At 33.1% G+C, this 27,181-nt stretch overlaps 1 protein-coding gene and 1 non-coding gene across 3 annotated transcripts in view; both read right to left on the bottom strand.

Moving 5' to 3' along the window:
* Adamts19 (ADAM metallopeptidase with thrombospondin type 1 motif 19) overlaps positions 1-27,181 on the bottom strand; it is a 276,147-nt gene that overhangs the window by 131,144 nt on the left and 117,822 nt on the right. For both annotated transcript variants that reach the window (XM_074076627.1, XM_074076628.1), the window contains exon 8: positions 10,305-10,410. In XM_074076627.1, coding sequence (XP_073932728.1) covers positions 10,305-10,410 — 106 coding nt within the window. The remainder of the gene's footprint in view (positions 1-10,304; positions 10,411-27,181) is intronic.
* On the bottom strand, positions 14,497-14,628 carry LOC141424511 (small nucleolar RNA SNORA61). The gene has a single exon (XR_012449422.1). It is a non-coding gene; the product is annotated as a small nucleolar RNA SNORA61 (small nucleolar RNA).

The following is a 27,181-nucleotide window of genomic DNA, read 5'->3' as shown; positions in this document are numbered from 1 at the left end:
CTAATACTCACCCCCTAACAGGACCTGTTTTACATTCTTATCCTTCATTTTTAAATGTATATTCAAAGAAGTTTTGCCATGGCATTTCACCTGGGAATACCTTGTTCTTAAATCAGATTAACTCCCTTTATTTCTCTCCACTACCCTTTCCCTTACCTTCTATTACTCAACAACATTCAGTGCTTTTTCTTATGCCTTCATCCTACACAGATGCAAAGTATTTCAATATTATTAATTCTCTTTTTTTATATGTTGTTTCACAAATTCTTTCAAGCTTGATGTTATATGGTATCACATATTTTCTCCTGAATGTCCTACCTGTCACACCTCAGTCTCTATTTTATCTAAAGTTTATTTTTATATATGATCTGAAAGTGTTTGATTTTGTTTTGATACATATGGAAATCCAATGGTACTGTCACATTGTTCTGAATATCAGCTCTTCTTCACTAGTCTGAAATGTTACCTTGGTTAGACATTAGGTGTTCATATAGGCATGGGCCTATTTAGGACTATGTCTTTGTTTTATTCTTCTAGCTCTCTGCATAGATGTAGTTGTTTTTTTCACCCTCATCTTTTCACTTATTTTTCTGCTCTGCTATATTTGTGTCCCCGATACATGTAAGACCAGATGCAGGTAGATAAGTTTTGCTTTTCTTTAATCTTGTTCAAGGTGCTTGTATTTTGCCATTTAGAATGATGTTTGCCATTTGGGGGTAAAATATACACAAGAAGTTTTGTTTTTATTGGATTTTTTTCCTGTATCTAATGATGTAATGCTAATGCTTACTTTTAATACATTAATGTATATTTGAGATTATAAATAATAAATGACTTGCTATACTAACATTACCAACTTTATTTCCTTGTATATCCTTTGCTTATTCATCTTACTTTATTTTGGAAATCTTTCTTTGCCATTTTTGCATCATTCTTTTATAAGAATGGACCATAATTTTCCAACCTTATGATTGTTCTTTTTTATATTACATTAGCGTTTACCTCAAATAAATAGTTGTCTAGCATTTCTTCATTTTTTTTAAAGAAAAATTAAATAACCGGTAGGATTACTTATTCCTAGAAACTACTCTCTGACAAGGAAGGTATTTTGTTTGCGAAAATTCAAAACTATTGACTCAATTTTTTTAATGGCTATAGATCTTTTCCACTTCCTATAATATTTTCTCAGCATTTTACCATTGAATATCACAAGATTTTAATTTTCTGACGTGAAAGTATTTAGCACATTTCCTCCATGGCTTTGAACACTTCTGTTCTTGTGTTATGCTTCCTTTCCAATACTGTTGGAGTATGACTTCTTTTCTTGGTTACTCTTAATCAATTTTGCTTGCATTCCATAGAACTAATTTTGGCTTTATTGCTATTTTTAATGATTTTTCTCCTTCATTAATCTCTACTCTTTATTATTGCTTCTAATTTTTTTTACCTCATAATTGATTTTCTAATTTCCAAAGTTAAAACTTAGGTCATTAATTTCACCATTGAATGTTTCACGTGTAATTAACACTACTCATTTTCTTCTCTGCTTTATCTGCGGGCCTCAGATTTATCCAATAGTGTATTTGTTATTGTTTAATTGTGAAAATACTCTGGCATCATAATGATTTCTTTGCTCTATGCATTTTTTAAAAGTATGTTGTTAAATTTCCAAATGTATGGATTTCAATTATTTTTTTAATTAATTTCATTGTGATAAGAAAAGTTCATCTGCACATGCTTTATTTTTGCATTTGCTTAGGGCTATAGAGTAAAATGATCTGAAATCAATCTTTATAAATATGTGCGGTGAATTAGAGTGGATATTATTCATTGATGACTGCAAAATGCTGTATGTGCCCAAGAAAGCAACTTTTTCCTCTTCTTTACTGATTTTTCTTGACCTGTCAGTTACAGAAAGCTGCATTTAAAACCAATCATTATAATTATAGTTATATCTATTTTTCCTTATACTTTTGCTAATTCTTCCTTTATGCTTTAAGTCCATGTCATTTGGTTCTGAAAAGAAACCCATTTGGATTCCTACATGGCCTCAAGGAAACCATTTGCTTCCTGCTGGCTGAAGATGCACATTACCAGGCAAGGGGCTCTAGAAAGGTGACCCCATATGCCAGAGCACATTAAACCCTTAGTTCCTCCATCCACTATTAAGACACAGCCCCCTATGAGTGAGAAATTCCTACTCTCCTTAATTTCAATAGATTCCTTCTATTTTTAGCTTGACTAAAAGTCATTATTCTTTAAAAACCTTTTTGAATGTTGAAAAGGAATATGGGAAATTTCAATGTCTTTTTGACTTCTATTTAATCCAAAACTCTAATGTAAGTTTTTAATGTAAGAACAAACATCAACTTATTGCTTAGATAACAACATAAAGTGGCACTTTGAAAACTTTTATAGAGAAAATTAAAGTGGCAAAAGGGGAATAAGCCAAATTGGTGAGTGATTGCATTTAGAATTTTAAGCAACATTGTAAGAAAATCCTTCCTGAAAAGTAATACTTGGGTAGAAAAACTAAAACTACTCCAGGAATGGAGGCAGAGAGGATAAAGGAGAATGGTGGAGGGGATAAATTCAAGTACAATATATTTGATATATTGTAAGCACTTTTGTAAATGTCACAATGTACACCCAGCACAACAATAAAATTTTTAAAAAATGAGTCAGCTATGTGACTGTCAGGGAGAGCTTTCTAGGCTGAAAGAAAAGCAGAAGCAGAACCTTTGAAGTAGGCATTTTCTTCATTTGTTTGAGTTACAGCAAAGAGGCCAGAGAATGTGAACACTGTCAGGAAGGATGCAAGGATGTGCAGGGGGTTGAGAACCTACAAATGTAAGGAATGGGAGATTTTACCAACAAAATAGACATTATTCGATTGCCAGCAATGAAGTAAGGCAATTTGCTTTGTTTTCAAACAATCTTCCTGACTATGAGCTGGAAATAGATTGTAGGATGCAAGGGCTAAAAAGGAAGATCATTTAAGAGGCTGATACATTAATACAGATAATAGGTGATGGTGGCTTAGAACAGAATGCAAAAAGGTAAATTAGTGAGAAGTAATCAAATTCTTAGTGTATTTTAAAGGAGAGTTAACAACTGATGAACTGAATATGAACTATGAGAAATCAAGAGGTCTCAAGGATAATTTCACGGTTTTTTAGTGAGCAAATTGGACGAATGGGCATTCCATTTACTGTGATAAGAAGACCTCAGGAGGTTACACTTTTAGTGGTAAGTGGAGTCATTTCCACATGCCTGAAGTGGAATAAAGTTCCATTTCATGTGGACTTGGGTATATTTCAAAATATAGAATATTATTTTTAATAAAACTTAACCTGATAAGTTTATTCAAAGTACCAGGCACTTTCAAAAATATCCTAAATAATTTGAATATGTATACAATGTATATTTCTTAACCAAGTTTCACTGACATACTATGCATAAGAATAATTTATTTACTAAGAAAACTACACTAAATATTAAATCCTTCACTAATTTAATAGGTATTTATTCAATGACTAATATGTAGCAAACCCTATCGGATGCATTAAAAATCCCATGATAAGCAAAAATATATATTGTTGATCATCTCATGGAGCTCACAGCTAAGGAAGTATGGAGCTAATAAAACAACAAATATGTATTTACAAAAGAGGCAGTGCCATTAAGGTGTTTATAGAGGGATTGATATATGTGAAATGCTTCTTTCAGGAAATGACTATTGATTTAATATACAAACTCTGAGTAGGAGAAGGTAATTACTTATGGATGAGAAGTTAAGATTAAACCAGGCAGAGGGAACAGCATGTGCTTATGTGAGGATATAAGGTCCATTATTAGCACTGTAAGAACTCTGGTATGGCTGAAGAGCTGAGTGGCTTTAGTACTGAGACTGAGTAAAATGTGGATGAAGAGAAAAGGAGGGAGAAATAATTCAGAGGAAGCCCAGAAGTCAGGTGAGTAGGGTCAAGTTAGCTAGTTATGCCTGCATTTCAGGCACAGCACTAAAGTTAAGAACATGGGATTTGGATTTAGACAGACTTGGTTTTGAATGTCCACTCATGCACTTACTAGGCATGTTAGCCTTGGTGATCATTATCTCTAAAATAAAGTCCGTATTATTGCCTTTCTTTCTTAGGTGGAAGCAGAAGACTTTGATCCCAATGTGCTAAGCCAGTGCAAAGTTTTGCTTTTCAGAGCAAAATCTCCAGATATAGCAAGATCAGAAAATGGTCACATGATTATGTTATTAATAAATATCTTTAAAATTAGTTTTTCCTTGATCATATATATATAGAGATAGATAGGAATACAAGTCACTTTAGCATACAATAGTTGTACAGGGGGAAATATTGTGATATTTAGCTAGATTTACCATTCCATCATTCTCCCTCTTTCCCCCTTCTTAGAACAATTACAACAGGTTTCATTCTTCTGTTTTCATAAATGAATACAAAATACATCCACCATATTCACCATTATTTACCCTTTCTTTATTCACTCCTCCTTCCCACTACTTCCCACTCCTGGAAAAAACCTGTTTTATCCTTCCTTGCTTCATTTATTGTTTAACCCCCGAAAGGGATTTCTGCTTGGACATTTCAGGCTTGTATATATCATGCTTTCATTGGATTAAATCCCCTATTACTTACTTTTTCTCTATCACCATCTTCCTCTATTATTCAATAGCTTACAATGCATTATGTTATATTCATATATGGATGTGTTGTTTCAATGTGTTAGCATTTTCTTTCCCTCTCTCTCCTCCCATAGTCCCCTCAGTCAGATCCTTAATATACAATCTTGTTCTCTCTCTCACTGTATATATACAAACTTAATTTATATATTTTACTATAACTAAGGCCTGGTTTAAGTTTAGGTAAAAATTTAATTTGTGGCTAAATTTTAGTAAAACCATACCCACTAGTAAAGGAGTTATTTTGCTTTTGGTTGGAATCCAAAAAGAGGACTGAATTATTTGTAGACTTAAAAAAAATCACGAAGGGTGTGAGTGTGTATTTATATATGTTCTCTGTCTCTTCCTATGAAAACATGTATATTTATATACAAATATGTAGTTTATATGTATTTATAATATGATCTGAGTTTTTCTCCTGCTGAGTTTAATTCATGTCCTTTCAAGGTAGTAAACTGTAAGCATGAGTGAAATAGTTCTGCTGAGTTCTGTGAGTCCTGATAGCAAATCGGTGAATCTGAGGATGGTCTTGGGGATATCCCCCAAAACACAGTAATTAGAACTAATGTATTAATAACAAGTTATGGTCTGAAATCAAGGATTTAACAAAGTATTGCTCATAAAAATCATATGAAACATACAGAATCCAGAGAATGTGCATATAAATGTATGTATTCAAAACTGTCAAATTCATGAATAATTTCCAAAGGTACTTTTATTCATGAAAATAGTTTTATTTTATAATAACAAATTAATGAGGTTCAATTTGCATTTTATTAGTCTATATTAATTTACTTGTCCTAATAAAGATATTTTCTTCCTAAAAATTTTGGTTATCAGAAAAATTAATAACTATTGCAGAAAAAGGAAAATAATTTTGAAAAGAAATTTAAAAATTAGTGCAAGTCATTTATTTCTTTAGACTTATGGTGGATTCTAACATCCTTTTGGTATATAGTTGCATATATTTTTAAAGTAGTAATTTCCCAAAGGAAAAATTGAACACATTTTGGCTGACATTGTGTTATTTTCTATTGCAATAGTAAGCGAAGGATATTTTATCCTCTTTACTACTCAAATTGTCATCCTCAAGATTCATTTTTTATTATTTGGTAACTCATGTTGATTTTTTTGGCTATGTGTTGAGTTGTTCTGAAAATTCCTAGAAATCAATAAACATAAATACACTCTTCCCAAATCAGTTTAGAAATATTTTAGGTATGATTCTAAGAGACTTCTTGAATTGAAGTATTTCAATGGAGCCATTCTGCTATCCTGAAACTGTGGGTAGCAGAATTATATGCAATTTGTTATTAGTTTCTAGAAGACATTTAAATTTATATAACTTAACAATAACCAAAAAAGTAATCTGAAGAAAAAGATTAAAGAGTTTTACTTAAGAAGGTTTACTTTCAATCATATTTCAATAGTAGAAGGGCTCTAAGTGTGTGTGTGAGCATGCTGCGTGTGTGTGGACACACATGCATGGGAGCAGTGCATATAATTATTTAATGTATAGAAAGACTTTCTGTTTTGAGAAAGCTATGAGAAAATGAACATTTTTATATTTCTTCTTCCTTTATTTCTCCTTTCATTGTGCTTTTAGCTTACATGGATATGATGATAATTACGTAATTTATATAGGAAAACTTCCTCTCTTTTTTTTGGTTTGTTGTTTATAAAGATGACATTATTCTCATGGCTTCTGCCTCTCATTGTCTACAGTCAGAACACTAGCCTGTACTTTTGAGATTAAACTTTGTTAGTTACTGCCAGGAAAAAAATTTAGTAATCGAGTAATTTAACATTTATCTTATCATGTATCCTTGTCTTAATCCATGATTATACATTCCTTTGAGACATGTCTCTTGATTTAGGGTGCAGCTCTATAAAAATCAAATAAAACAATATTTTAGACTTCCCAATCGGAGTTTCTAGTGACAAGACAAACCTATGTTTCTATTCCAAAAAGCTGAAGTGAACTTTTCTTAAATTACTTCATTTAAGTTTTTTTTTTTTTCTTTTTTAGGTTCTTTTTTTTTTGGTGGGTCTGGGGTTTGAACTCAGGGATTTGCACTTGCAAAGTGGGTGCTGTACTGCTTGAGCCACACTTCCAGTCAGTTTTGCTCTAATTAATTTGGAGATGGGGGTTTCATAAACTTTTTGCCTGGGCTCCTCTTAAACCACAATCCTTCTGATCTCAGACTCCCAAGTATCTATGATTATAGGCGTGAGCCACTGGCCTCATTTAGTTTTTTATTTAAATAGTTGTAGCTTCATAATTAAGACTTTGGATATCAGCCAATAAACTTGTATTGTGATTGGTTCCTTTAACATGGAACTACATTTTAGAATAAAATGCTAATTGAAGAAATTACTTTTCCTATTTGTTTTAAATACTTCTGTTATTCAGGGTAGCTGTCAAAATTATTTAATACCTATTTGTGAAACCGTAGTAAGATTGCTTGTTTATCAATTTATTAATGCATAACTAAAGGCTGAAAAGAATAATTGTTCAGAAATTAACATTTATTTTATAAGAATCCTAATTAATTTGTGACTTCAAAATACTAATTAATTTTTCTGGTCTCAAAACAATATTCTCAGCATTTTTCTCTTAATGCCCAGGAGTTTTCCTAATATGACTAAGTGAAAACTAAAATTATATTTTAAGACACTGAATCCTATCAATCCTATCACTACTTTTTGGGGGAAGGGGCAGTTTTGGGGTTTCAACTCAGGACTTCACACATGCTAAATAGATGCTCTACCACTTATGTCACACCTCAAGCCCTTTATTGCTTTAGCATTTTTTCAGGTAGGGTCTCCCATTTTTGCCTGGGGCAGGCTTTGGACTGTGATTCTCCTACCTATTCCACCTGTATAGTGTATTTCTCTTTATTCTTCTTTCTTTCTTTTTTTTTTGCAATAACAGATTAACTCCTTGTATTCTGATTAGTTAACTGAAGAGTGAAAGTATATCTACTCACTTAAGAACAGTGACATCAGTCAGGCATGGTGGCACAGGCTTATACGTACAGTCTTAGGACTATACGTTCAGCAATTGGGAGCCTCAGGCAGGAGGATCAGGAATTTGAGATCAGCCTGGACTACATACCCTGTCTCAAAGCAAAACAAACTCACCAAACATTCACATCAAAAATCAGTCACTTGAAAATTTCTAGGAGAGTAGACTTTAAGTGTTCTCACCAAAATGGCCAAGTATGTGAGGAAACGCACAAGTTATGCTAATTAGCTCAATTTACCCACTTCCGCAGTGTATAAATATGTCAAAACAACATATTGTACACGATAAATATAGACACATTTTTGTTAATGAGAAAATTTTAGAAATGAATCATTGCTGGTAATGTCCTATTTGCTAGACTGGGTTATGGATATGTTAGAATATTCAGCCTTTGATAATTGATTGAGTTGTATAATCATGATTTAATCACTCCTGTTTACTTGGATAAGTCACATTCTATATGAGTTGATCTTTCATGCTTTTGTCTTTTTTAAAATTTATATTATTGTTGTACTGGGGGTATACCATGATATGCACAAAAGTTCTTACAATTTATCATATTTGAACTCACCCCCTCTATCATTCTCCTTTATTCCTCTTTCCCCCATTCCTGGAATAGTTTCAACAGGTCTTCTACTGCCATCTCAACTTTACTCAATTGAGAACGGAGTCCAGGAACACAATGAAAATGAAGTGAGGTGGGTGTATGACATGATACTCAAATGCTGCAGTCAGTGATGAGCTGGGAAAGAGGTGCCCACTATAATGAATCCAGATTCTATTGGCTCCAAGCAATGGTTACCATATGGGACTGTGAGTTAAGTGTTGCCAGGTCTGAAAATTTGAATTTTTACATCAAATTTATACTTTTTAAATATTGACAACTAATTCAGTTTTTTAAAACTCCAAATATGTCTTTGACCAAAGAAGCTCCATAAAGATCATTTCCCTGCATAGGACCTCATTAAATCTGAGTACAATTAAGATACTTTCATTTGTACTGCTGATACAGCAAGCAATTGGGAAAGCCTACAGGCAAAATTAAAACTGATATTTCAACCCATGCCATTTCACTATAATAAACTTCTTGAAAACAAAGGCATAGTTCTATGTAATTTTAACCCCAAACAAACCCCATACCAACAGTATTATTCTAACTTACTAATGAAAAATGTAAGGCTCACCAGTATAGAAATTCAGAACAGGGTGATCTGAGTTCAATGAATTGAGTTCAAATCCTTGCTCCAACAATAACCATTTCTGTAACTTTGGGAGGGCAAACCAACTTCTTTTTTTTTTTATTGTTTTATTATTCATATGTGCATACAAGGCTTGGGTCATTTCTCCCCCCTGCCCCCATCCCCTCCCTTACCACCCACTCTACTCCCTCCCTCTCTCCCCCACCCCCTCTATTCCCAGCAGAAACTATTTTGCCCTTATCTCTAATTTTGTTGAAGAGAGAGTATAAGGAATAATAGGAAGGAACAATTGTTTTTGCTGGTTGAGATAAGGATAGCTATACAGGGAGTTGACTCACATTAATTTCCTGTGCGTGTGTGTTACCTTCTAGGTTAATTCTTTTTGATCTAACCTTTTCTCTAGTTCCTGGTCCCCTTTTCCTATTGGCCTCAGTTGCTTTTAAGGTCTCTGCTTTAGTTTCTCTGTGTTAAGGGCAACAAATGCTAGCTAATTTTTTAGGTGTCTTACCAACTTCTTTATACCTTTGGCTTTTTTCCTTGTAAAATGGACACACTAATAACACTATACCACAAGACTCATGGGGACTTGAAATAAGTAAGTGCTACATATATGTGTTAACATTGCTAGTCATCAGGAAAATTAGAATTGTGACAGGAACTACCTTCTTGCTTTATGTACTAAACGAACTTATCCACGCAAAGGGCTTTGAACTGTGCTTAAGATATAATTAATGTTAATCTTATGTTAATTGTGCCTAATTTGTTTTTATGTACATTACCTAAACCATGCAGGATTAATCATTTTATTCCTTTAGTCTATGCTTAGTAATAACAAATATGGGGGATGATTATATGCTAAGAGTATTTTCATTTTTGCTAAATAGTTAAAAAATATAGATGAGGTAAATTTGATCAAAGTACATCATCTGCATGCTGCAAATATTACAATGAAGCCCCTTTGTTCAATTAATCTCTGCTAATAAAAGCTGAAATTTAAAAGAACATTAAAGTCTATTCTTTGCACAATTTGAAATGAAAAAAGCTATAATTTTGTACTTATTTGATTATTACAATGTTTATATTGGTTGGGAATGTGTAGTGACATCATTAATATACCATATAATGATTGTCTTGACAAAAATTTTAATAATGCAATAAGATTTTATTCATAGTATCAGGAATGGCTACAACTTTCAAAAGATGTTCTTTAGATTTAGATCGTCTTCTCTACCTCCTCTTGTTTCCCTAAGTTTTAAAATTCTTGAATTTCAAAGAAAACAATCAAACTATATACATGTAATTCAATAATTCAAATTACTAAGTTAGAGGTTGAATATGTAACATAGTGATGAGTTTTACTTACTTGTGACCCATTTCGTGAGCAATTGTAAATGCAAGATTCAGGCCATTGTCTTCAGCAATTATACATTTTCTCTTTTCACTACACATTCCATTCAAGTAAGCTATACCTAAAAAACACCAACATTATATTATGTCTCATTTAAACTGAAAATATTTATGCCAGGTATCAGTAGTAGCAATGACATAGTTTTCCATTCAAATATATCAATATTAAACTGTAAAATCTGGCCTTTATAATTGGAATATTATGGAAAAAATGTATATGTGTAAGTAAAAAAAGATACATTAATATATTTTTCAATTTCATACTTTAGATAAAATTATTTATATATTACCCAATTCTCAAAATGTGTACTGTAACAGTATATCTTATAAATACGAATTTTCGTTGCTATGTAAGATAAATGAATAGTCACAACTATAAATTAAAAAGTAACAATTATATTAAACATTTTCAATTCTTGTGAACTTAATTTTGGAGAAATACCAAAAACTAAAATAAAATAAATTCAAAACAGTCTTGGACTTATATCTACATTTTGAGTTAATAAAATTGTCACATTTTATTTTATGAAATTGTAGTTTGAGTAATATGATATAACTATCACATATGAGTAATTGAAAAGGTTTCCTTTGAAAATATCTTGGTTAATAAGGTATTCTGTTTGTAGGGTATTTGATAGTGAAATATTCTTTAAGATAAACATCATAGGAAGATATATCATCTTTTGGTTTATCAGGGTAAGACGATGGAAAAAGTATCCCATTAAAATTTCCTTCAGCATTTGACAATAAAAGAACAATTTGAGATTAAATGTCCCTCCAAAATAATAAAGTTCACCATATTTATCATGTTGATGACCATTGTTTGCTAGAAAGATTTTCAAAATTTGTCACCTTTTTCATCCACACTAAAGTCATTCAAACACCCTGTTCAGATTTAAACTCAGCTGATGTGGATTACTTTATCATATAACTGTTTCTCACATGGATGGGTATATACCAAATTGAGTCAGTTTAATAAGCTTACATTTTCTTCTCCTGCATTTCTTAGAATATTGTATTTTTACCCAGGTTAAAAAAAGTGCTGTTACTTATTTGTAATTGAATTTTCTACACATCTTTAATCTTGTCCCACTGCCTAGGATTTCCAATACAACATTGAAATAATGGTGGTAGTGAGCTCCTTATGTTTCCTTCTAACTTTAATAGGAATGGTTACAGTTTCACAGTTGTATGTGATATTTGCTTATTAAGGAAATTACTTGCTGATATTCTTGCATGCCTAAGTGAAGAATGTGGCAACTTCATCTGACCATGTGTTGAAGGTGGATGGGAGTTGGATAGTACTCTCTGGAAAAGAATCAAAGAGTGAGATAGCCACTAAGGGAATATGCAAGAGAACTGACTTAAGTACTAAAGACATACTTAATGTACATATCAGTCAGAGAAAATGCTGGTTCAGCTGAGGATGGAGAACATATGTTCTAAGTAGCTCTAATATGACCAGCTGAGTGATAGTCAGCCTAGTGGCTGAAACACAGATGCTTAGTAACTGGATCAAGTGGTTAAGGTTTTGTAGATCAGATGTGAAGGAAGAACCAAAGGGTATAAGTTGATAATAAAGTTAACAGTGAAAGAAGGGACAGAATGTATAGGACTCTCTGGATGATAAGAAGTAAGGCAGAGGAAGCATGACAATTTGGAGAACAGAATAGAGTAATAGGGAAAATGGAATCATCAATGAAGCAAAAGTTCAGACACTTTACTAAAAAACTACTGGTGATTGTGATCAGAGGGCTATAGGGATATAAGATTTCAGAGCAGTTCAAGATGTAACTAGGTATTATCATGAGATTAAGAAGAGTAGAGGTAGAGATCATCTAGTCTGAAGTCAAAGAATTAACTAGTGTTGGCTGAACAAGAAATTGCACATGATCAGACTGAACCTAAGAAAAGGGGAAGGTCACCAACATCCATGGAAATGGGGGAAAAATCAAGATCAATCCACCACAGCAGTAAGATGATAAAGCCAAAAGCTTCAGCTTCAAATGAAGAGTTGAGAGTCCAGGGTGGGAGACATTTTCATTTAAAATCAGGGAACAAGAACTCACAAGTGCAGCACTATTGTATCTTTCTTGCACCAGCCCTGTGATACAGGGGAAGAGAAATAGCGAACAATGACTTCCGTGGGTGTGTCATAAATTACACAAACCTACAACCACCAGGGTATAGGAAGTAAATGACTATCATGTGATTAAGTAAACAAATATCCTGAAAAGCATTCTTATTTATCGTATAAGACACATTTATATCATAAAATATAAATGTAGGAAAATATAGAAAATATTCAACAGTAATGATTGCATATTTCCATAGAGGCATAACTACTACCTTGTATTGAAAAACCAGACCACCATGTAATCACCTGTAAGTATATCATAATTTGCTAATAGCAATTATATTATTTGATAGAATTATAGGCAAATGCTCTCCTCTTTTGCCATTTTCCAAATTCAGGTGTTTAGAATAGTTTTATAATAAGAAAATTAAAGACTTTGAAGCACGGTAATCGTGTCTATGAGATTTGATTATCAGTAATTAGTAAAACCTCTTACAGATCAAGGTATGCTTTAAAAAGCAAAAAGGATCCATTGCTATTTTTCTTTTACTTATGTGTAAAGTCAGAATTTTCAACTAAGACTGTGATCAGTTTGAATTTCTTTGTTCTTATATTTGGCAGATCAAGGAGCTTTTCTTTGCCTTTAAAGTTATAGGGAATAATTGCAACCATGACTAATTTAAATGATTTGCATTATTCTGTTTAAGAGACCATGCTTTTCAGTTCCTTTCAAGAATCCACATGTTTCTTATTATAATAAGGAATAGGGGCTAAGAGAGGAAAGGATTTAGCACAGCTGTTATTAAAGATAGATGTAATACAGACCCATTTCAAAGTACTCTTAATATAAAGAATTCTTGAAATGTAAAGCAAACATAAACAACCTTCTAATTTCTCATCTAAATTGAATCAAGCCATGCAGCAGGAGTCAACAGAATCTTTCATCCGAACGTAGCATATACTATCACAGGACCAGAAATGATATACCTCATCAATTTATCTAGAGATACTTGAGATCCTGCAGGATGAATTTTATGCTAATGAACTAATGGGGAACTCAGAGTTCATGTCAGATCAGATGGATACATATAACAGGAGTAATTCTGCTCCAGAACTGTTGTTTTTATGACCAGTTAGAGAATCTAAGTTCAAAATCCTGCTCTTTTGATACAAAGTACTGTTGGGGTTGTTAAGTTATTTACTCTGAGACTGTGTCCTATTATGAAGTAAGTTATTTACCTAGGAGTCCTAGAATTACTCAGGCCCAGTGGAACAAAAACTGTAATATGTAATAAGCAGTGAAAGTATGAAGGTGCTGAGTATACCTTTCACAGTGTGAGTAATGCAGATGCACATTAAGGTGATGATTAAGACATAAAGACAGGAGGGTGAAGAAGAGATACTAGAAAAACCAAAGCAGGAAAGGCTTTTTGAAAGGGAAACTTGGTATCACTGAGACGCAGGGTTAAACATGGACAGGCTATGGAAGGTGGGGGTGGGGGAGGCATGGAGAGGCCGCTCCTGCAAAGGATTCAGCATGGGGAAGAAAGGGGAAGGTTATGACAGTGGATATTTATCAAAGGTCTGGTGTCTTAGGTGCTTTAAATGTACAATCCATGTGGTATCTCTGCATCGACACTATATTTAGCATACCCTCAATAAGGAGTGTCCTAACAGGATGACATAGGTGAAATTCCCTGAAACAAAGACGAAATAAATGTGATTCAATGCAAGCCTTAAATAAAAATATTATTTTAAAGACTAAAAATGTATTTAACCCTCTAATTTGAAAAACATTGAAATGATAAAATGATGGTGCCCCGGATAACGTAAAATTCACTTGCGTGATTGCATTCACGTTAGGTTTTAAACCTATTTTACAAATAATAACTTGTCCTTCTACATGGCTTATTACTGGCCTATTTAATAAAAAGACAGGATGATGATCTAGGTATATAAAAGGACATGTAAGAAAGTTATGAGTTTGATATCAGTATATTCAAAAGGTAAACTTAAGAAATAGTCCTCTAGAGTCTCAGTTTTTTCTCTTCTTTTTTTTTCTTTAATTCAATCCTGTTTGAAACCTGCCCACTTGCTATACGCTGAACTGCAAGGCTGTGAGGTCTGATTCAGTATCATTTTCTCTCCTTTTATGACCACCAAGACCAACATTCAGGCCCAATGGAAAAGGGAAACAGAGGGTCAAGATTCTCATAAATGTTTAAGTAATACGCACACACTCAACAATGTGTGCATAACCGTATTCTATAAATACTGAGAAAAAATGACTTCTAACATAAAAAGATTGTAATGAAGAATAGTAAATCTCTGATAAAGTAAGGCAGAATATTGTTTAGATATTAAGGTATTGTTTGTGTTTCAACATCATGGTAGACTGAGTCTCCTTTTGCAAAATATTTTTTGAATATATAGTAAAGCATGAAGAAAAGATAATCCCAAAGTACAAGAATAAAGTAAAAAATAGTCTACACCTGGAGATATTAGTGTCTTTTATCTACATGAAGAATTGAAGTTGACCTTACCTGAGTATCAAATAAGAGATAGGTTTTAGTGGTTGATGTGCTCACTGTACAGGAATGAATGTAGAAATCTTACAGGGCCTGGGGCCACCATGCGAAGGGGACTAGGGAGGAGTGAAAAGGACTGGAAGAGATGAACCAACTGTTGTTGTAATACATACATGCATAGAAAGAATACAAGGAAACTTCCTGAGTAGCTATCTTTATCTCAAACCAGCAAAAACACCATGTTTTTCTATTAAAAAATAGGTTTTATTAGATAGAGGTGTGGTTTCAAAATGACTGCAGGTGCAAGTACTCTTGAGTAGAGACTGAGACCTGCATGCAACTCAGAAAGCCTGGAATTGCTGCTGACTACTGCTTTTCAGCATCTAGAAAAAGAACTTTTAAAAAATGGCAATATATAAAAGTAGCTTGGATTAAAAAACATCTGAGCATGCTAGAAAAGACTTCAGTAGGAAATCAAAACTTCAAGTTACCATGAGCCTAAGGGTGAAGTGGAAGAAATTCTAAGCTATGTCTATAATGTACAAACTGGTCCTATGCTGTGGAAATCTTAGCCACTCCAGTGAAAGCAAGTGAAATATGACTATGGTGATAAGAAATACCACAATCTCAGGAAGCATGAAATTCTAGGGGAGGAGAAATGTTTCCACTGAAGATGGACCCATAAATAAACTATAGACCAAGTAAAGAAATGGTCCACTGTGAGACAGAAGACACAGATATTAAAATAGAAAAAAGATGATCATATTAGAATTAAAAGATATTCTTAGTGTAATGATAGGGAGCATGAAAGTCACACTCATTGGGCCATCAAAATCCAAATACATCTTTTTGAAAATTAGAGAAATCACTTTTTAAACTTTATTTCATATAAAAATATTACTATAATAAGCTGTTATTTGAATAGGAATTTACAGTGATATATGATAAAAACTTTCAAATAAGTACACAAATGTGTAATGTATGCAGTTATGATACACTTGCATAACATATTTTACAAACTTGTATAATGTGCATAATTGTAAATATGCAAATGTATACATGACAATTTAATTCATTTGTTAACAATAAGCACTGACTTGAAAAGGCCCTCACTGACAGAACCCATAAATGAAGTGCTGAAGAAAGAAACTGAACACAGCAGCAAGGGATGGATATGAACACTTGAATAAGCAGTCACAGGAAATCTTAATAAACAGTCACAATAGAATAACAGTGATAACAGCAATAGTGTCAGTTTGGGGTCATGGGAGACTGACAAAATGATGGAACTAATGTAGTAACATGGTATATAAAATTGGGTAAGAAACAAACAGATGAAAAGAATACCATGACTATCATTTGAACTCAGGATAAAAACAACTACTTTCAGATTGTGTTAATTTAAGAAAATGATATTCAAAGCATGTAGCTACTAAAATATACAACTATAATTAACAACTAACACAGTAAAATAAGAGCAAAAGAAAATAAGAAAACTCAATTTTTACAGTAGATGTAAAAAAACAGTGACTTAATGGAGAGAAAAAAATCTGGCAAAATGAAAAAAAGTCAAACATGTTACAAACAAATTAAGGTAAATGCATTAAACTTGCTTAGAGAAACAATTCTTAAATTGGATTTTACATAACATAAAAGAATCACCAGAAATAACCTAAAAAATTGCTGGTATCACACCATAAACATTTTATAAGACATAATGTAAGAAAAAAGTTATTATGCATAAAGGAAGCATTACATAAAATGCATTTTACAATGTTGAATATATGTGCATATCATAACTTATTCTAAAATTAAGAACAACAATAAAGTAGATTCTAAATTAGTATCAACAATTGATCTTTCAATAAGCAATAGAATGGTGAAAATAAAGACATAGAAATCTCAAATACGCCATTAAAAAGTTTACCTAATACACACACATGCTTTATATCTAATTATGTGAAGATACATAACATTGTAAATATTTTCTAAGTGGATGGTGACTAAAAATACTTAGCACATATTCAAAGAATCATGTCTTGGAGGTAATACTTTCAATGACACTGCAATAAAACTAGAAATCAGCAGAAGACTTACTCTTCGAACTTCTCCTAATAAATAGATATTTTCAGAGACTTCTAAAGAACTTCCTAATCAAAGAAGAGAAGCTACAATGGAACTTGTAAATATTTAGAACCAGATGCACCCACTCTGTACATAAGAAAGCTAATGGCACAGAGACAGAGTAGTTCAGAGCACCTGATATTTCTGTTCAGAAAAGCTAGATAAAATTGAAAATAATATTTCTAAAGCCTCCAACAAGTATAGAAAGGAAAAAGGAAAGGGGCTGGAAGTTTTAAAATCTTAAAAATAGAAGAAACAGGGTCTAAAGGTAAGAAAAATATCTAGAGACAAATTTTCCCTGGTTGTGTTTGTAGATTTTCAGAAAAACTAGAGGCTGAGAAAGTGCCTGTGACCCAGCATGAGGAGGACTGCAGAAAAACAGAGAAAAGTTGTAGAGGCATCACCTAGGGCAAGACTGTACTGTGCCTACAAAGCTGAGACTTCAGTTGTCATGCAAGGCTAGAGAAGCAAATTTGGAGAGCTGAGAGGCCAAGGAGTGTTTCCTTCTAAGACAAGTGTTATTTTCTAAAACAGCATAGAGTAGTATTTTGATAGGTAAACCCCAAACCACTCATCAGCAGAGCAGAATTTCTGTGTGGACACAGCAGAGCCTCAAATTGGATAAAATGATTGATTACAAAACTATCTATAAGAAAAGAGTACATCATTTCTGCTATATGACACTATCATTGGGAACCTCTATTGTACAGTGAAGGAGAATGTCACTGATTGAGAAAATACTAGGCTGCCAAGGGATGGTCAAGAACTGACATATATTGCAGTGTACAGATAGGATCTTTGAATAACTGGGATTTATATGACCAATAAATTAGAGGAAAATATAGGAAAAAAACTGAAAAGATGGAGAAATTGTCATCAGAGAACTAGAATATATAAAAGAATTAATGAGGAAGTTGGGCATGGTGGCTCATGCCTGTAATCCCAGCTAAGAGACAGAGACTGGAAAGATTAGAGTTTGAGGCCATCCTGGGCAAAAAGGTAGCAAGACCCCCCCATTTTAGCAAAATAAACTGGCTATGGTGGTTCATGCCTGTAGTCCCAGCTAAGTGGGAGGCATAGGTAGGAGGATTGGAGTGTGAGGCTAGCCCCAGGCAAAAAATGTGAAGCCCTATCTAAAAAATAACTAAAGCACGGAGGAGTGGGAGTATGGTTCAAGTGGCTGCCTAGAAATTGTGATGCACTGTGTTCAATGACCTTTACCTCACACACACACACACACACACACACACACACAAAACAAGAAAACCAAAACAATCAAAGAAGAAACCAATCAGACATTCTGGAACTAACAAACAATGTTTGAAAAGTAAGAGATGACTACAAGATTTCACTGCAGGCATAGAGATGATTAGTGTACTGGATAGATTAATTTAAAATACTCATATTCAAGCAATAAGGAAAAATGAGAAAATATGTTTATAAAAGAAACATAATGTACATGAGGGACCCAATCACATGAGTAATATCCTTTTAATTTCAATCCTAAAATGAGAGGAGACAAGACATAAGTTCACTTAAATTAATGATTCCTTGCATTTTTAAGTTGCAAGACATCAACCCCAAATTTTAAAAGCTCAGCAAGGCCAAAACCACAAACCCTGATAATATCAACTGCTGGCGAAGATATGGAGCAACATTTGTCATTGCTGATGGGGACACAAAGGTAAACTGACTTCAGATGACAGTTTGGCTGTTTCTACAAAACTACACTATCTTTTCCATATGATGCAGCAATCATAATCTTTGGTATTTGTCCAAAGCAGTTGGAAATTTATGTTCACACAAAATCTGCACATGGATATTTATAGAAGGTATATTGATAACTGCCAAAACTTGAAAAAGGTGGATGGATAAACTAATATATTGATCCAATGGAGTACTGTTTAGTGCTGAATCAAAAATGAGGTACCAAATCATGAAAACAGAGCTTTAATGTGGGCCGTGGTCCTTCCCCAAAACTGAGCTATTCTTGATGGGCTCAAGGGTATAGCATGGCTTGGTGGCACTGGGGGCCACAGTTGTGACAAAGGAGCCTACAGCTGGTCAGTCCATGGTGCCTGATAAGAAGTAGTGTGGTGAAGCATCTGGGCTTATGCTGGCCCATGAAGAGGCTTGTTGGGACAGACTATTCTTTCTAAGTACTCTCCTGGGTTTTTCTGAACAAACTAACAATGCATTTGGGACAAACTGGGGCTTGTATTGCCCTCTAGTGTTAAAATGGCAGCAACACACCAACAGCAGTCTTCCAGCAAATCTGGACATGGGAGCCATCCAATGCTGAAATAGTGGAAGTGACTAAAGGCTGGGAGAAAAGAAGCAATCGATTAGAACTTTTTGAAAGATAGGAACAAACAAACCAGATAAAGAAAACTGGAGTAATACCTAATGATTCAAGGTCACATGATGTCACACACTAATATGCATCAGGAACTTTCAAGAAACAGTGATGGAGTATGAGAAAGTAACCAGATTGTAATCAGAATTGGAGAATTCTCAGAGAATTTAAAATAGCTTTTTAAAGGTAATTCAATGAGCATGAAGAAAACACAGATAAACATTTCAATCCTCTAACAGAGAAACTTAAAAAGATGGGAGAAACTAAAAAAAATAAACAGGCAGGAATTCTTGAGATGAAATATATGCTCTGCAACAACACAGTGTATATATAAAAATGCAAAAGAAAGCATTGACAGCAGGGTAGATCAAACAGAAGAAAGAACTGTAGTGAACTAGAATTGGACAGGCTACTTGAAAACACACCTGTGGAGAAAAATACGAAATGGGATGGAGAAAGCTGATGGGAACTTAAGGACAATACTAAGAGACCAAACATATAGGTTATTGTATTCAAGGAGAACTTGAGAATGCTGAAAAAGTGGAAAGCTTACCCAAAGAAATAAGTAAGAAATTTCTCAAACCTAACAAATTACACAAATATTCAAGTACAGGAAGATATAAGGTCAACAGTCAGATTAAACTTGATAAAGTCAGATTTAACTTAAGATATCTTTTAATCAAGTCTTGTGATGGTGAAATATAAAGAGGCTGCAAGAGAAAAAAAATAAATATGCATGTGGGTATCCCAGTTTGCCTGAAAGCAGACTTCTTAGCAGAAACTCTGCGTGCCTGGGTGAGGGTGTTTTAGATTTTCACGGTCCTGAAGGAAAGAAATTGTCAACCAAGAATACATATTTAACAAAATTGTCCTTTAGAAATGAGGATGAAATGGTGACAATCCCACAAAAAGACAAAAAAAGAAAGTAGAACACATGTATCTCCAACAGACCAGTTCTATAAGAAACACTAAAGGAAATTCTTTAAACTGAAGACATTGCTAAGTAAGAAGAAAACTTAAGAGAATATGAAACTCACTGGTAAGGGTACTTAAATTCAGAACACTCTAACATTATAAGCATGGTATGGAAACCATTAATATCTTTAATTTAAAGAGTAAAACAAAGCAATTAAAACAATAACTATATTAACATGTTAAATAGGTGATAAAGATGTAACATAATATCAAAAATTCAAAATGAGTGAAGGAATGTAGCACAAATGTAGAGTTTCTTTCTTTCTTTCTCTCTCTCTCAATTTCTTTCTTTTTTTGGCAGTACTGGGGTTTGAACTCAGGGCCTACACCTTGAGCCACTCCACCAGCCTTTTTTTGTGATGGGTTTTTTTGAGGATAGGGTCTCAAGGACTGTTTGCCTGTGCTATCTTCAAACCACGGTCCTCCTGATCTCTGCCTTCTGAGTAGCTAGGATTACAGGTGTGAGACACCAGCACCTGGCTAGAGCTTTCTTATTAGTATATTTTTTCATTCTTTATTTCTAATCTTATCTTTATGATTATGTTAAGTTGCTATCATTTCAAAATAGCTTCTTACTATCAAGAGCTATTTTTATTAACTCTCATGGTAACCACAAAGCAAAAGTCTCTATCTGACAAACCAAAAATAGTAAGCAGGAACATACTGCTAGAGTAGACCACTTTACCACAAAAAGAAGACATTAAGAGAGGAAGAAAGAAAGCAAGAACCTGCAAAACACATGAATACAAGTTGTTACCAAGTGACTGCAGTAAGACTTTATCAATCAATAATTACATGGAATGAAATGGACTAATTTCTTTAATTAATAGGCAGAGTGAATGGAGAAAACTAAGAACCCAAAGTGTGTTGCTTACAAGATCAAAGAACAAACAAAATGAAACTGATGTAATGAATAAGATACTTCATGCAAATTGATTCAAAAAAACCCCAAAAAACAAAAAACAAACCCAGACAAAGAAACCACGGGAGTAGTCATACTTACATCAGATAAAATAGACTTTAGATCAAAAGCTGTAAAGAGATAAGGAAGGTCATTATGAGATGATAAAGGGGCTTGAGTTAGCAAGAATAAATTAATAATTGTAAACATACATGCACCCAATATCTGAGCAACCAAGTGGATGAAGCAAACAGTCAAAGACCTAAAGGAGGAAATATAATTCAATACAATAATAGTTCTAGGATTTAACACCCACACTTGGCAATGGAGAAATCACTCAGACACTCAGTCAACAAAGAAAACGGCAGATTGAGTGGTGCCTTAGACAAAATGGACCCAACAGGCATCTAACAGAACATTTCATCCAACAGCCACAGGATGCACATTCTTCTCCTCAGCACAGGGGATATTTTACAGTAGAGATCACATGATAGGCCACAAAACAATCTTCACCAAACTAAAATAAAAAAGCAAAATCATATTATCTTTTCTGACCATAACATAATAAAATTGGAAATCAATAACAATGAAAACTATAAATATACTTTTTTACTTTTGAACAAGCAATATATCAAGAAGGAAATTAATGAAGAGATTAAGAAGAAACCAAGAAAGAAAATTTCTCAAATGAAAAAGACAAAAAATAAAAACAAACCTGTGGGAACAAAAAAACGATTACAAGAGAGAAGCAAGTAGCAATCAATATCCACATAAAAAAGTAAGAAAAAAATCTCAAATAAACAACCTATCAATGCATTTCAAGTAACCAGGGAAACAAGAACAAACCAAGCCTTCCAAAAAATGAAGACTTAAAAACAAAACACTAAAGATCAATGAAATAAAAAGTTGATTCTTCAGTTTTTGGAGACAATTGAAAAGGTAAACAAAAATTCAAAAATTTAACAAAATAGACAAACCTTAGCTATACAAATGACAAGAGAGAGGAGTCTCAAATGAAAGTAGAGATGAAAAGGAGACATTGCAACTGACACCAGAGAAATACAAAAGGTTATGATGAACAACTATATGCCAAAAAAATTGGTAACCTAGAAGAAAGGGACAACATCTCAGATACTACAGTTTACCAACATTGAATCATTAACAAATAGAAATCCTGAAGACAGCAATTGCAAATGAGATTGAGTCAATAATTAAAGGACTCCATCAAAGAAAGTCTGGGACCAGGTGGCTTCACACTGAAGGCTATCAAACATTTAGAGAAATAATACCAGTTATCTGTAATATATTCTAACAATAGAAGTAGCACTTCTTTAATAAACATTCTATGAAGCCAAAGTACCCTGATACCAAAACCAACTAAGGAGAAAGAGAAAAGAATACTAGAGGCCAATATCTCTGATGAACATAAAAGCAAACATCTCTTCAAATACTAACAAACTGAATCCAACAGCACACCAAAGCATATCTATCATGGTCAAGTGTGTTTCACCCCAGGAATGCAAGGATGGTTCAATTTGTACAAATCAATACATGTGATGCACCACCTCCTAGAATGAAGGACAAAAACCATATGGTCATTTCAATAGAAGCAGAAAGGGGATTTGATGAAAACTGAACATATTTTCACCATAAAAATATTGAAGACATGAGATGTAGAAAGAACAAAACGCAATGTAATAAAGACAATTTACAATTAGCCAGTAATTAACATCATATCAAATGGGAAAAACTGGTAGCTTTTTATTTAAGACCTGGATCAAGAAAAGGATGTTTCACCACTTTTATTCAACATAATTCTAGATGTCCCATCCAGAGCCATCAAGGAAGAGAAAGAAATAAAGGACATTCAAGCTGGAAACAAAGTCAAATTGTCACTATTTTCAGAAAACAGGATCATAACCAAAAAACCTATTAGAATTTCAAAAATGAATTCAGCCATGGTCTAAGATACAAAATCATAGCATGCAATATGCCAACAGTCAATTATATGAAACAGAAATCAAAAAAACAATTCTATTTGTAATAGATATAAATACACCTAGGAATGAATTTAATGAGAGGAGTGAAAGATTACTATGATGAAAATTATGAAATACTGATGAAAGAAATTGAAGATAACAGAAAAATGTAGAAAGAACTTGTATCTATAGATTGGAAGAAGCAATACTGTTTATACATCCATACTACCCCAAACAATCTACAGATTCAGTGCAATTCCTATCAAAATGCTAGTGACATGGTTAAAAGATTTAGAAAAAATAATCCTAAAACGTGACTCACAAAAAATACCTAAATGGCCAAAGCCATTGGAGAAAAGATAGTGTTGTTTTTTTTTAATAAATGCTATTGAGAAAATTGGATATCCACATGCAGAAGAAACAAGACTGCTTCTCCGACCAGTTATAAAAATGGTCATTTAAATGTAACATATGAAAGTGCTAGAAGAAAACATAGGCAAAGCACTTCAAAATACTGAATTGGCCAAGTGATTTTTTCACAAGGTCTCCAAAACACAGAAAGCAGTTGAAAAAAGAGAAATGGGATTGCATTAAACTGAAAAGCTTCACCACACAAAGGAAATAACAGTGAATATTCAGCCTTCATAATTGGAGCAGATATTTACAAACTATACATCTGTTTGATATCCAGAATATAGGAAGAAATGCCAAAACTCAACAGCAAGCAAGCAAATAAAGAATCCCTCCCCCTACTTACAAGACCTAAAGAGACAATAGACCTAAAGAGACTTTTCTCAAATTATTTTTACTCTGACGTGTATAGAGACAAAATCAAAAATAGATGGGCATAAACATTAAAAAGTGCATATACTATTTTTTAGTGAGTTTCTAAAAGAAAATAAACAGTGAATTACTCATTTTATCATCCAAAGAAGTGATGGAAATATCTAAGATCAGTGTACAAGATAGCATACACAGGGCACCTAAATCTCTGGCAATCTCTTATATGAAATATGAATACAGTGCAGGAAGAAAAGGCAAAGGGAGGTTCGAGTAAATGTTTATTAAAATAGTGAAAGGAAAGGAGTTGGAGAGTGCTGTTTAGGGTAAATAGAGGTGGCTGATTTCTAAAACTGCTCTTCTAAGTGACGGGAAGTATGCCATGGTAAAGAACACACTCCAGAACTGGTTTTGCTTCTCTTGTGTTGTACTTTACGCTCCTGTGTAAACCACATGACTGAAACTTGCCAATCTCCTCCCCACAATAAGATGGTGAGAAAGATCGTTTTATATGGAAGGAAGAATAATTTAGAAAGTTTATGAGGTGGGCTAGTTTTGTACTAAATTCTAGATTACTCCACTCATATTCATCTCTAATCCCCCCTTCAGAAAATATGACCAGATTGATTTTAGAAGATAGATTCTCAAATCCTTGAATATAAATCAAGCCAGATCCTGCTGTACATTGTTATGGCTTTGATATGTCATTTATAAATCATTAATAAGAATTCTTCAACCAAATTTCAATGCAACTCTGAAAATAGTGCCTATGGCATATTGAAAAAGTCATATGTGGTAGATTACACAACTAGCTCTTGTAAATCAGTAATAGGAACTTTCCTGTGTAGTCTACACAAACAGGGCTGGAAACTGGTGTTCTCATTTCTATGTTAACTAAAGGGAAGATAAGTCAGAGTTCTTAGCCTCTCAATATGACTTCACTCACAAACAAAAGAAACAAATTAGGTTTAATGATTTCGTCTGCCTTGGAGATTAACAAACTATCATGACTGAAAAAAAATAGGTAAGATGAATCAACAGTTAAAGATTTTTGTGAAGTAAGTTTAAGGATACAGCTGGAAAAATTTAAAAGTGTTCTGATTGCATATAAATCAGGAATTTTGGCTAGCACATTTTTATAAAGTTATAACGTAATCATATCCTGAAGGCATTAAACAGAGACAATTAAAACTAAAAATATCATGCTACCAAAAGCTGTAGAAATTGCTCTCTTAGTATGCTAGTAAAAACATTGATAAAATGTATTTATAACTACAAGCCAACTCAAACTTCAAAACAGTTTAACACAATATTCTTTTTTCACCATGCCAATTTTTAATAATTTTTGCTACTTTTCATAAGCTGCTTTCTACTCAGTATGAGCAGCATTTTTTAGTTAAGAAAAAGAAAATCATTTTATGAACCAGAGAAAACTAAATAATCTAATCTCAAAAGAATTACAATTAAAAATATTTGATGTTCTTAATTAGCAATATTTAGTTTTTTGAGTTTAATATGGTGTTATAACATAATTTGTTAAATAAAATATGTATTTACTTAAAGGCAAGTGACTCCAAGTTCAGATTCATTTTTAAGACTTTAGTTTTCAGGTTTTTTTCTTAGAAATTATTTGGTGAGAGGGAGGGGGTAGGGAGAAAGGGAAGGGGTGGGGGGGAGGTAGGGAGAAAGGGAAGGGGTGGGGGGGAGGGAGGAGAAATGACCCTAACATTGTATGCAAATATGAATCAAAGGAAAAATAAATAAATAAATAATAAATAAAAAATAAAAAAAGAAATACATAATAAAAAGAATTATTTGGTACTTTCCAAAATTCTGATTGGAGTTCAATAGTATGTTTTTCATGACCTGTTTTCTACATTAAATACAAAGTAGATAAAACATGAAGTTTTAAAAATTGATGCTTGTGTCCAAATTCATCAGATCATATGTATTAGATAGATCCAGTTATTTTGTATGGCCAGTTACACCTCAAGAAAGCTGTTGTTTTTTTTCTTTCAATTGAGCATGCCTAAAGAAAAACAATCGAAATGCTCACATCAAATACTATAAGGTTGAGTCCCACCCTCAAGTTTAGCTTTGTGACCTTCGGAAAATTTGTTCTCTTTTCTGAGATTCATTTAGCCCTACAGTAAAGTTCATATAATAATAATTTGCCCCAGAAATGCTAATTAATCTAGGTTGCATATTTTAAACATATGCTAGCTTTCCTGAAACGTGGTAACTATTAAACATTAAACTTGTCTTTATTTATAAAATGGAGTAACAATCTCTTATTGCAATCAATTCTTGAAAAGTTAAAGAGGCTACATCTTTAAAAGCCATAGTGCATAACAGATGCTCAACAAGTATTATTTTCCACTGTCAACATTATATAATGTGTGAGGAACACAAAGTTGCCACTTCTCCAGATTCATAAGAAAAATTCTAAAAGATACAGGAAGGAATTTGGAAAGTTTTCTAAATCAAGATGGTTTTTGTTTCCCAAGAATATATTAAGCATATTTTAATATTCATATAGTGTTTAACAGTGGCATTAAAAGTTTCCAATGGAAAGAAAATGCTATACGTAAAATCAATCTTTAACTGTAAAGGATCTCTAGAGGAGAAATATCTTAAGAACAATTACTTTTGATGATAATCCCTAAGAATTATGTGTCCAAATCTTATCCCTGCAACATGTCTTGCCAAAATAGAAATATGAAGTGTCTGATTTGTGCTCTGGACAGTACCTAGTAAGATATACAACAGCAGCCAAAAACTAAGCAAGACAAACTCAGATTTGCTTATATTGTGAACCAAAGCTCTGATTATTCTGTTATTACGAGTTGACTTTTAGAGGATCATACAAATGGAATTGTACAATTTATAACTTTTTGAGACTGTCTTCTTCCACTTCATATAATGTTTTGAGGTTTTTCCAAACAGTTAGACAGATCAATAGCTCATTTGTGTTCATTGTCAAATAGCTTTTCATCATATGGATGTTTCATAGATTGTTTATCCATTGTTAACCATTTACTGCAAAACACTGGATTGTTTCCAGAGTTTGGCAATTATGAACGGGCCAGGTGTAAACATTTGTGAAGAGGTTT

Source organism: Castor canadensis, chromosome 6, assembly GCF_047511655.1.
Source record: "Castor canadensis chromosome 6, mCasCan1.hap1v2, whole genome shotgun sequence".
Lineage (NCBI taxonomy): Eukaryota > Metazoa > Chordata > Mammalia > Rodentia > Castoridae > Castor > Castor canadensis.
The sequence above is the reverse complement of the archived record's forward strand: the minus strand, read 5'-3'. Positions and strand labels throughout refer to the sequence as shown.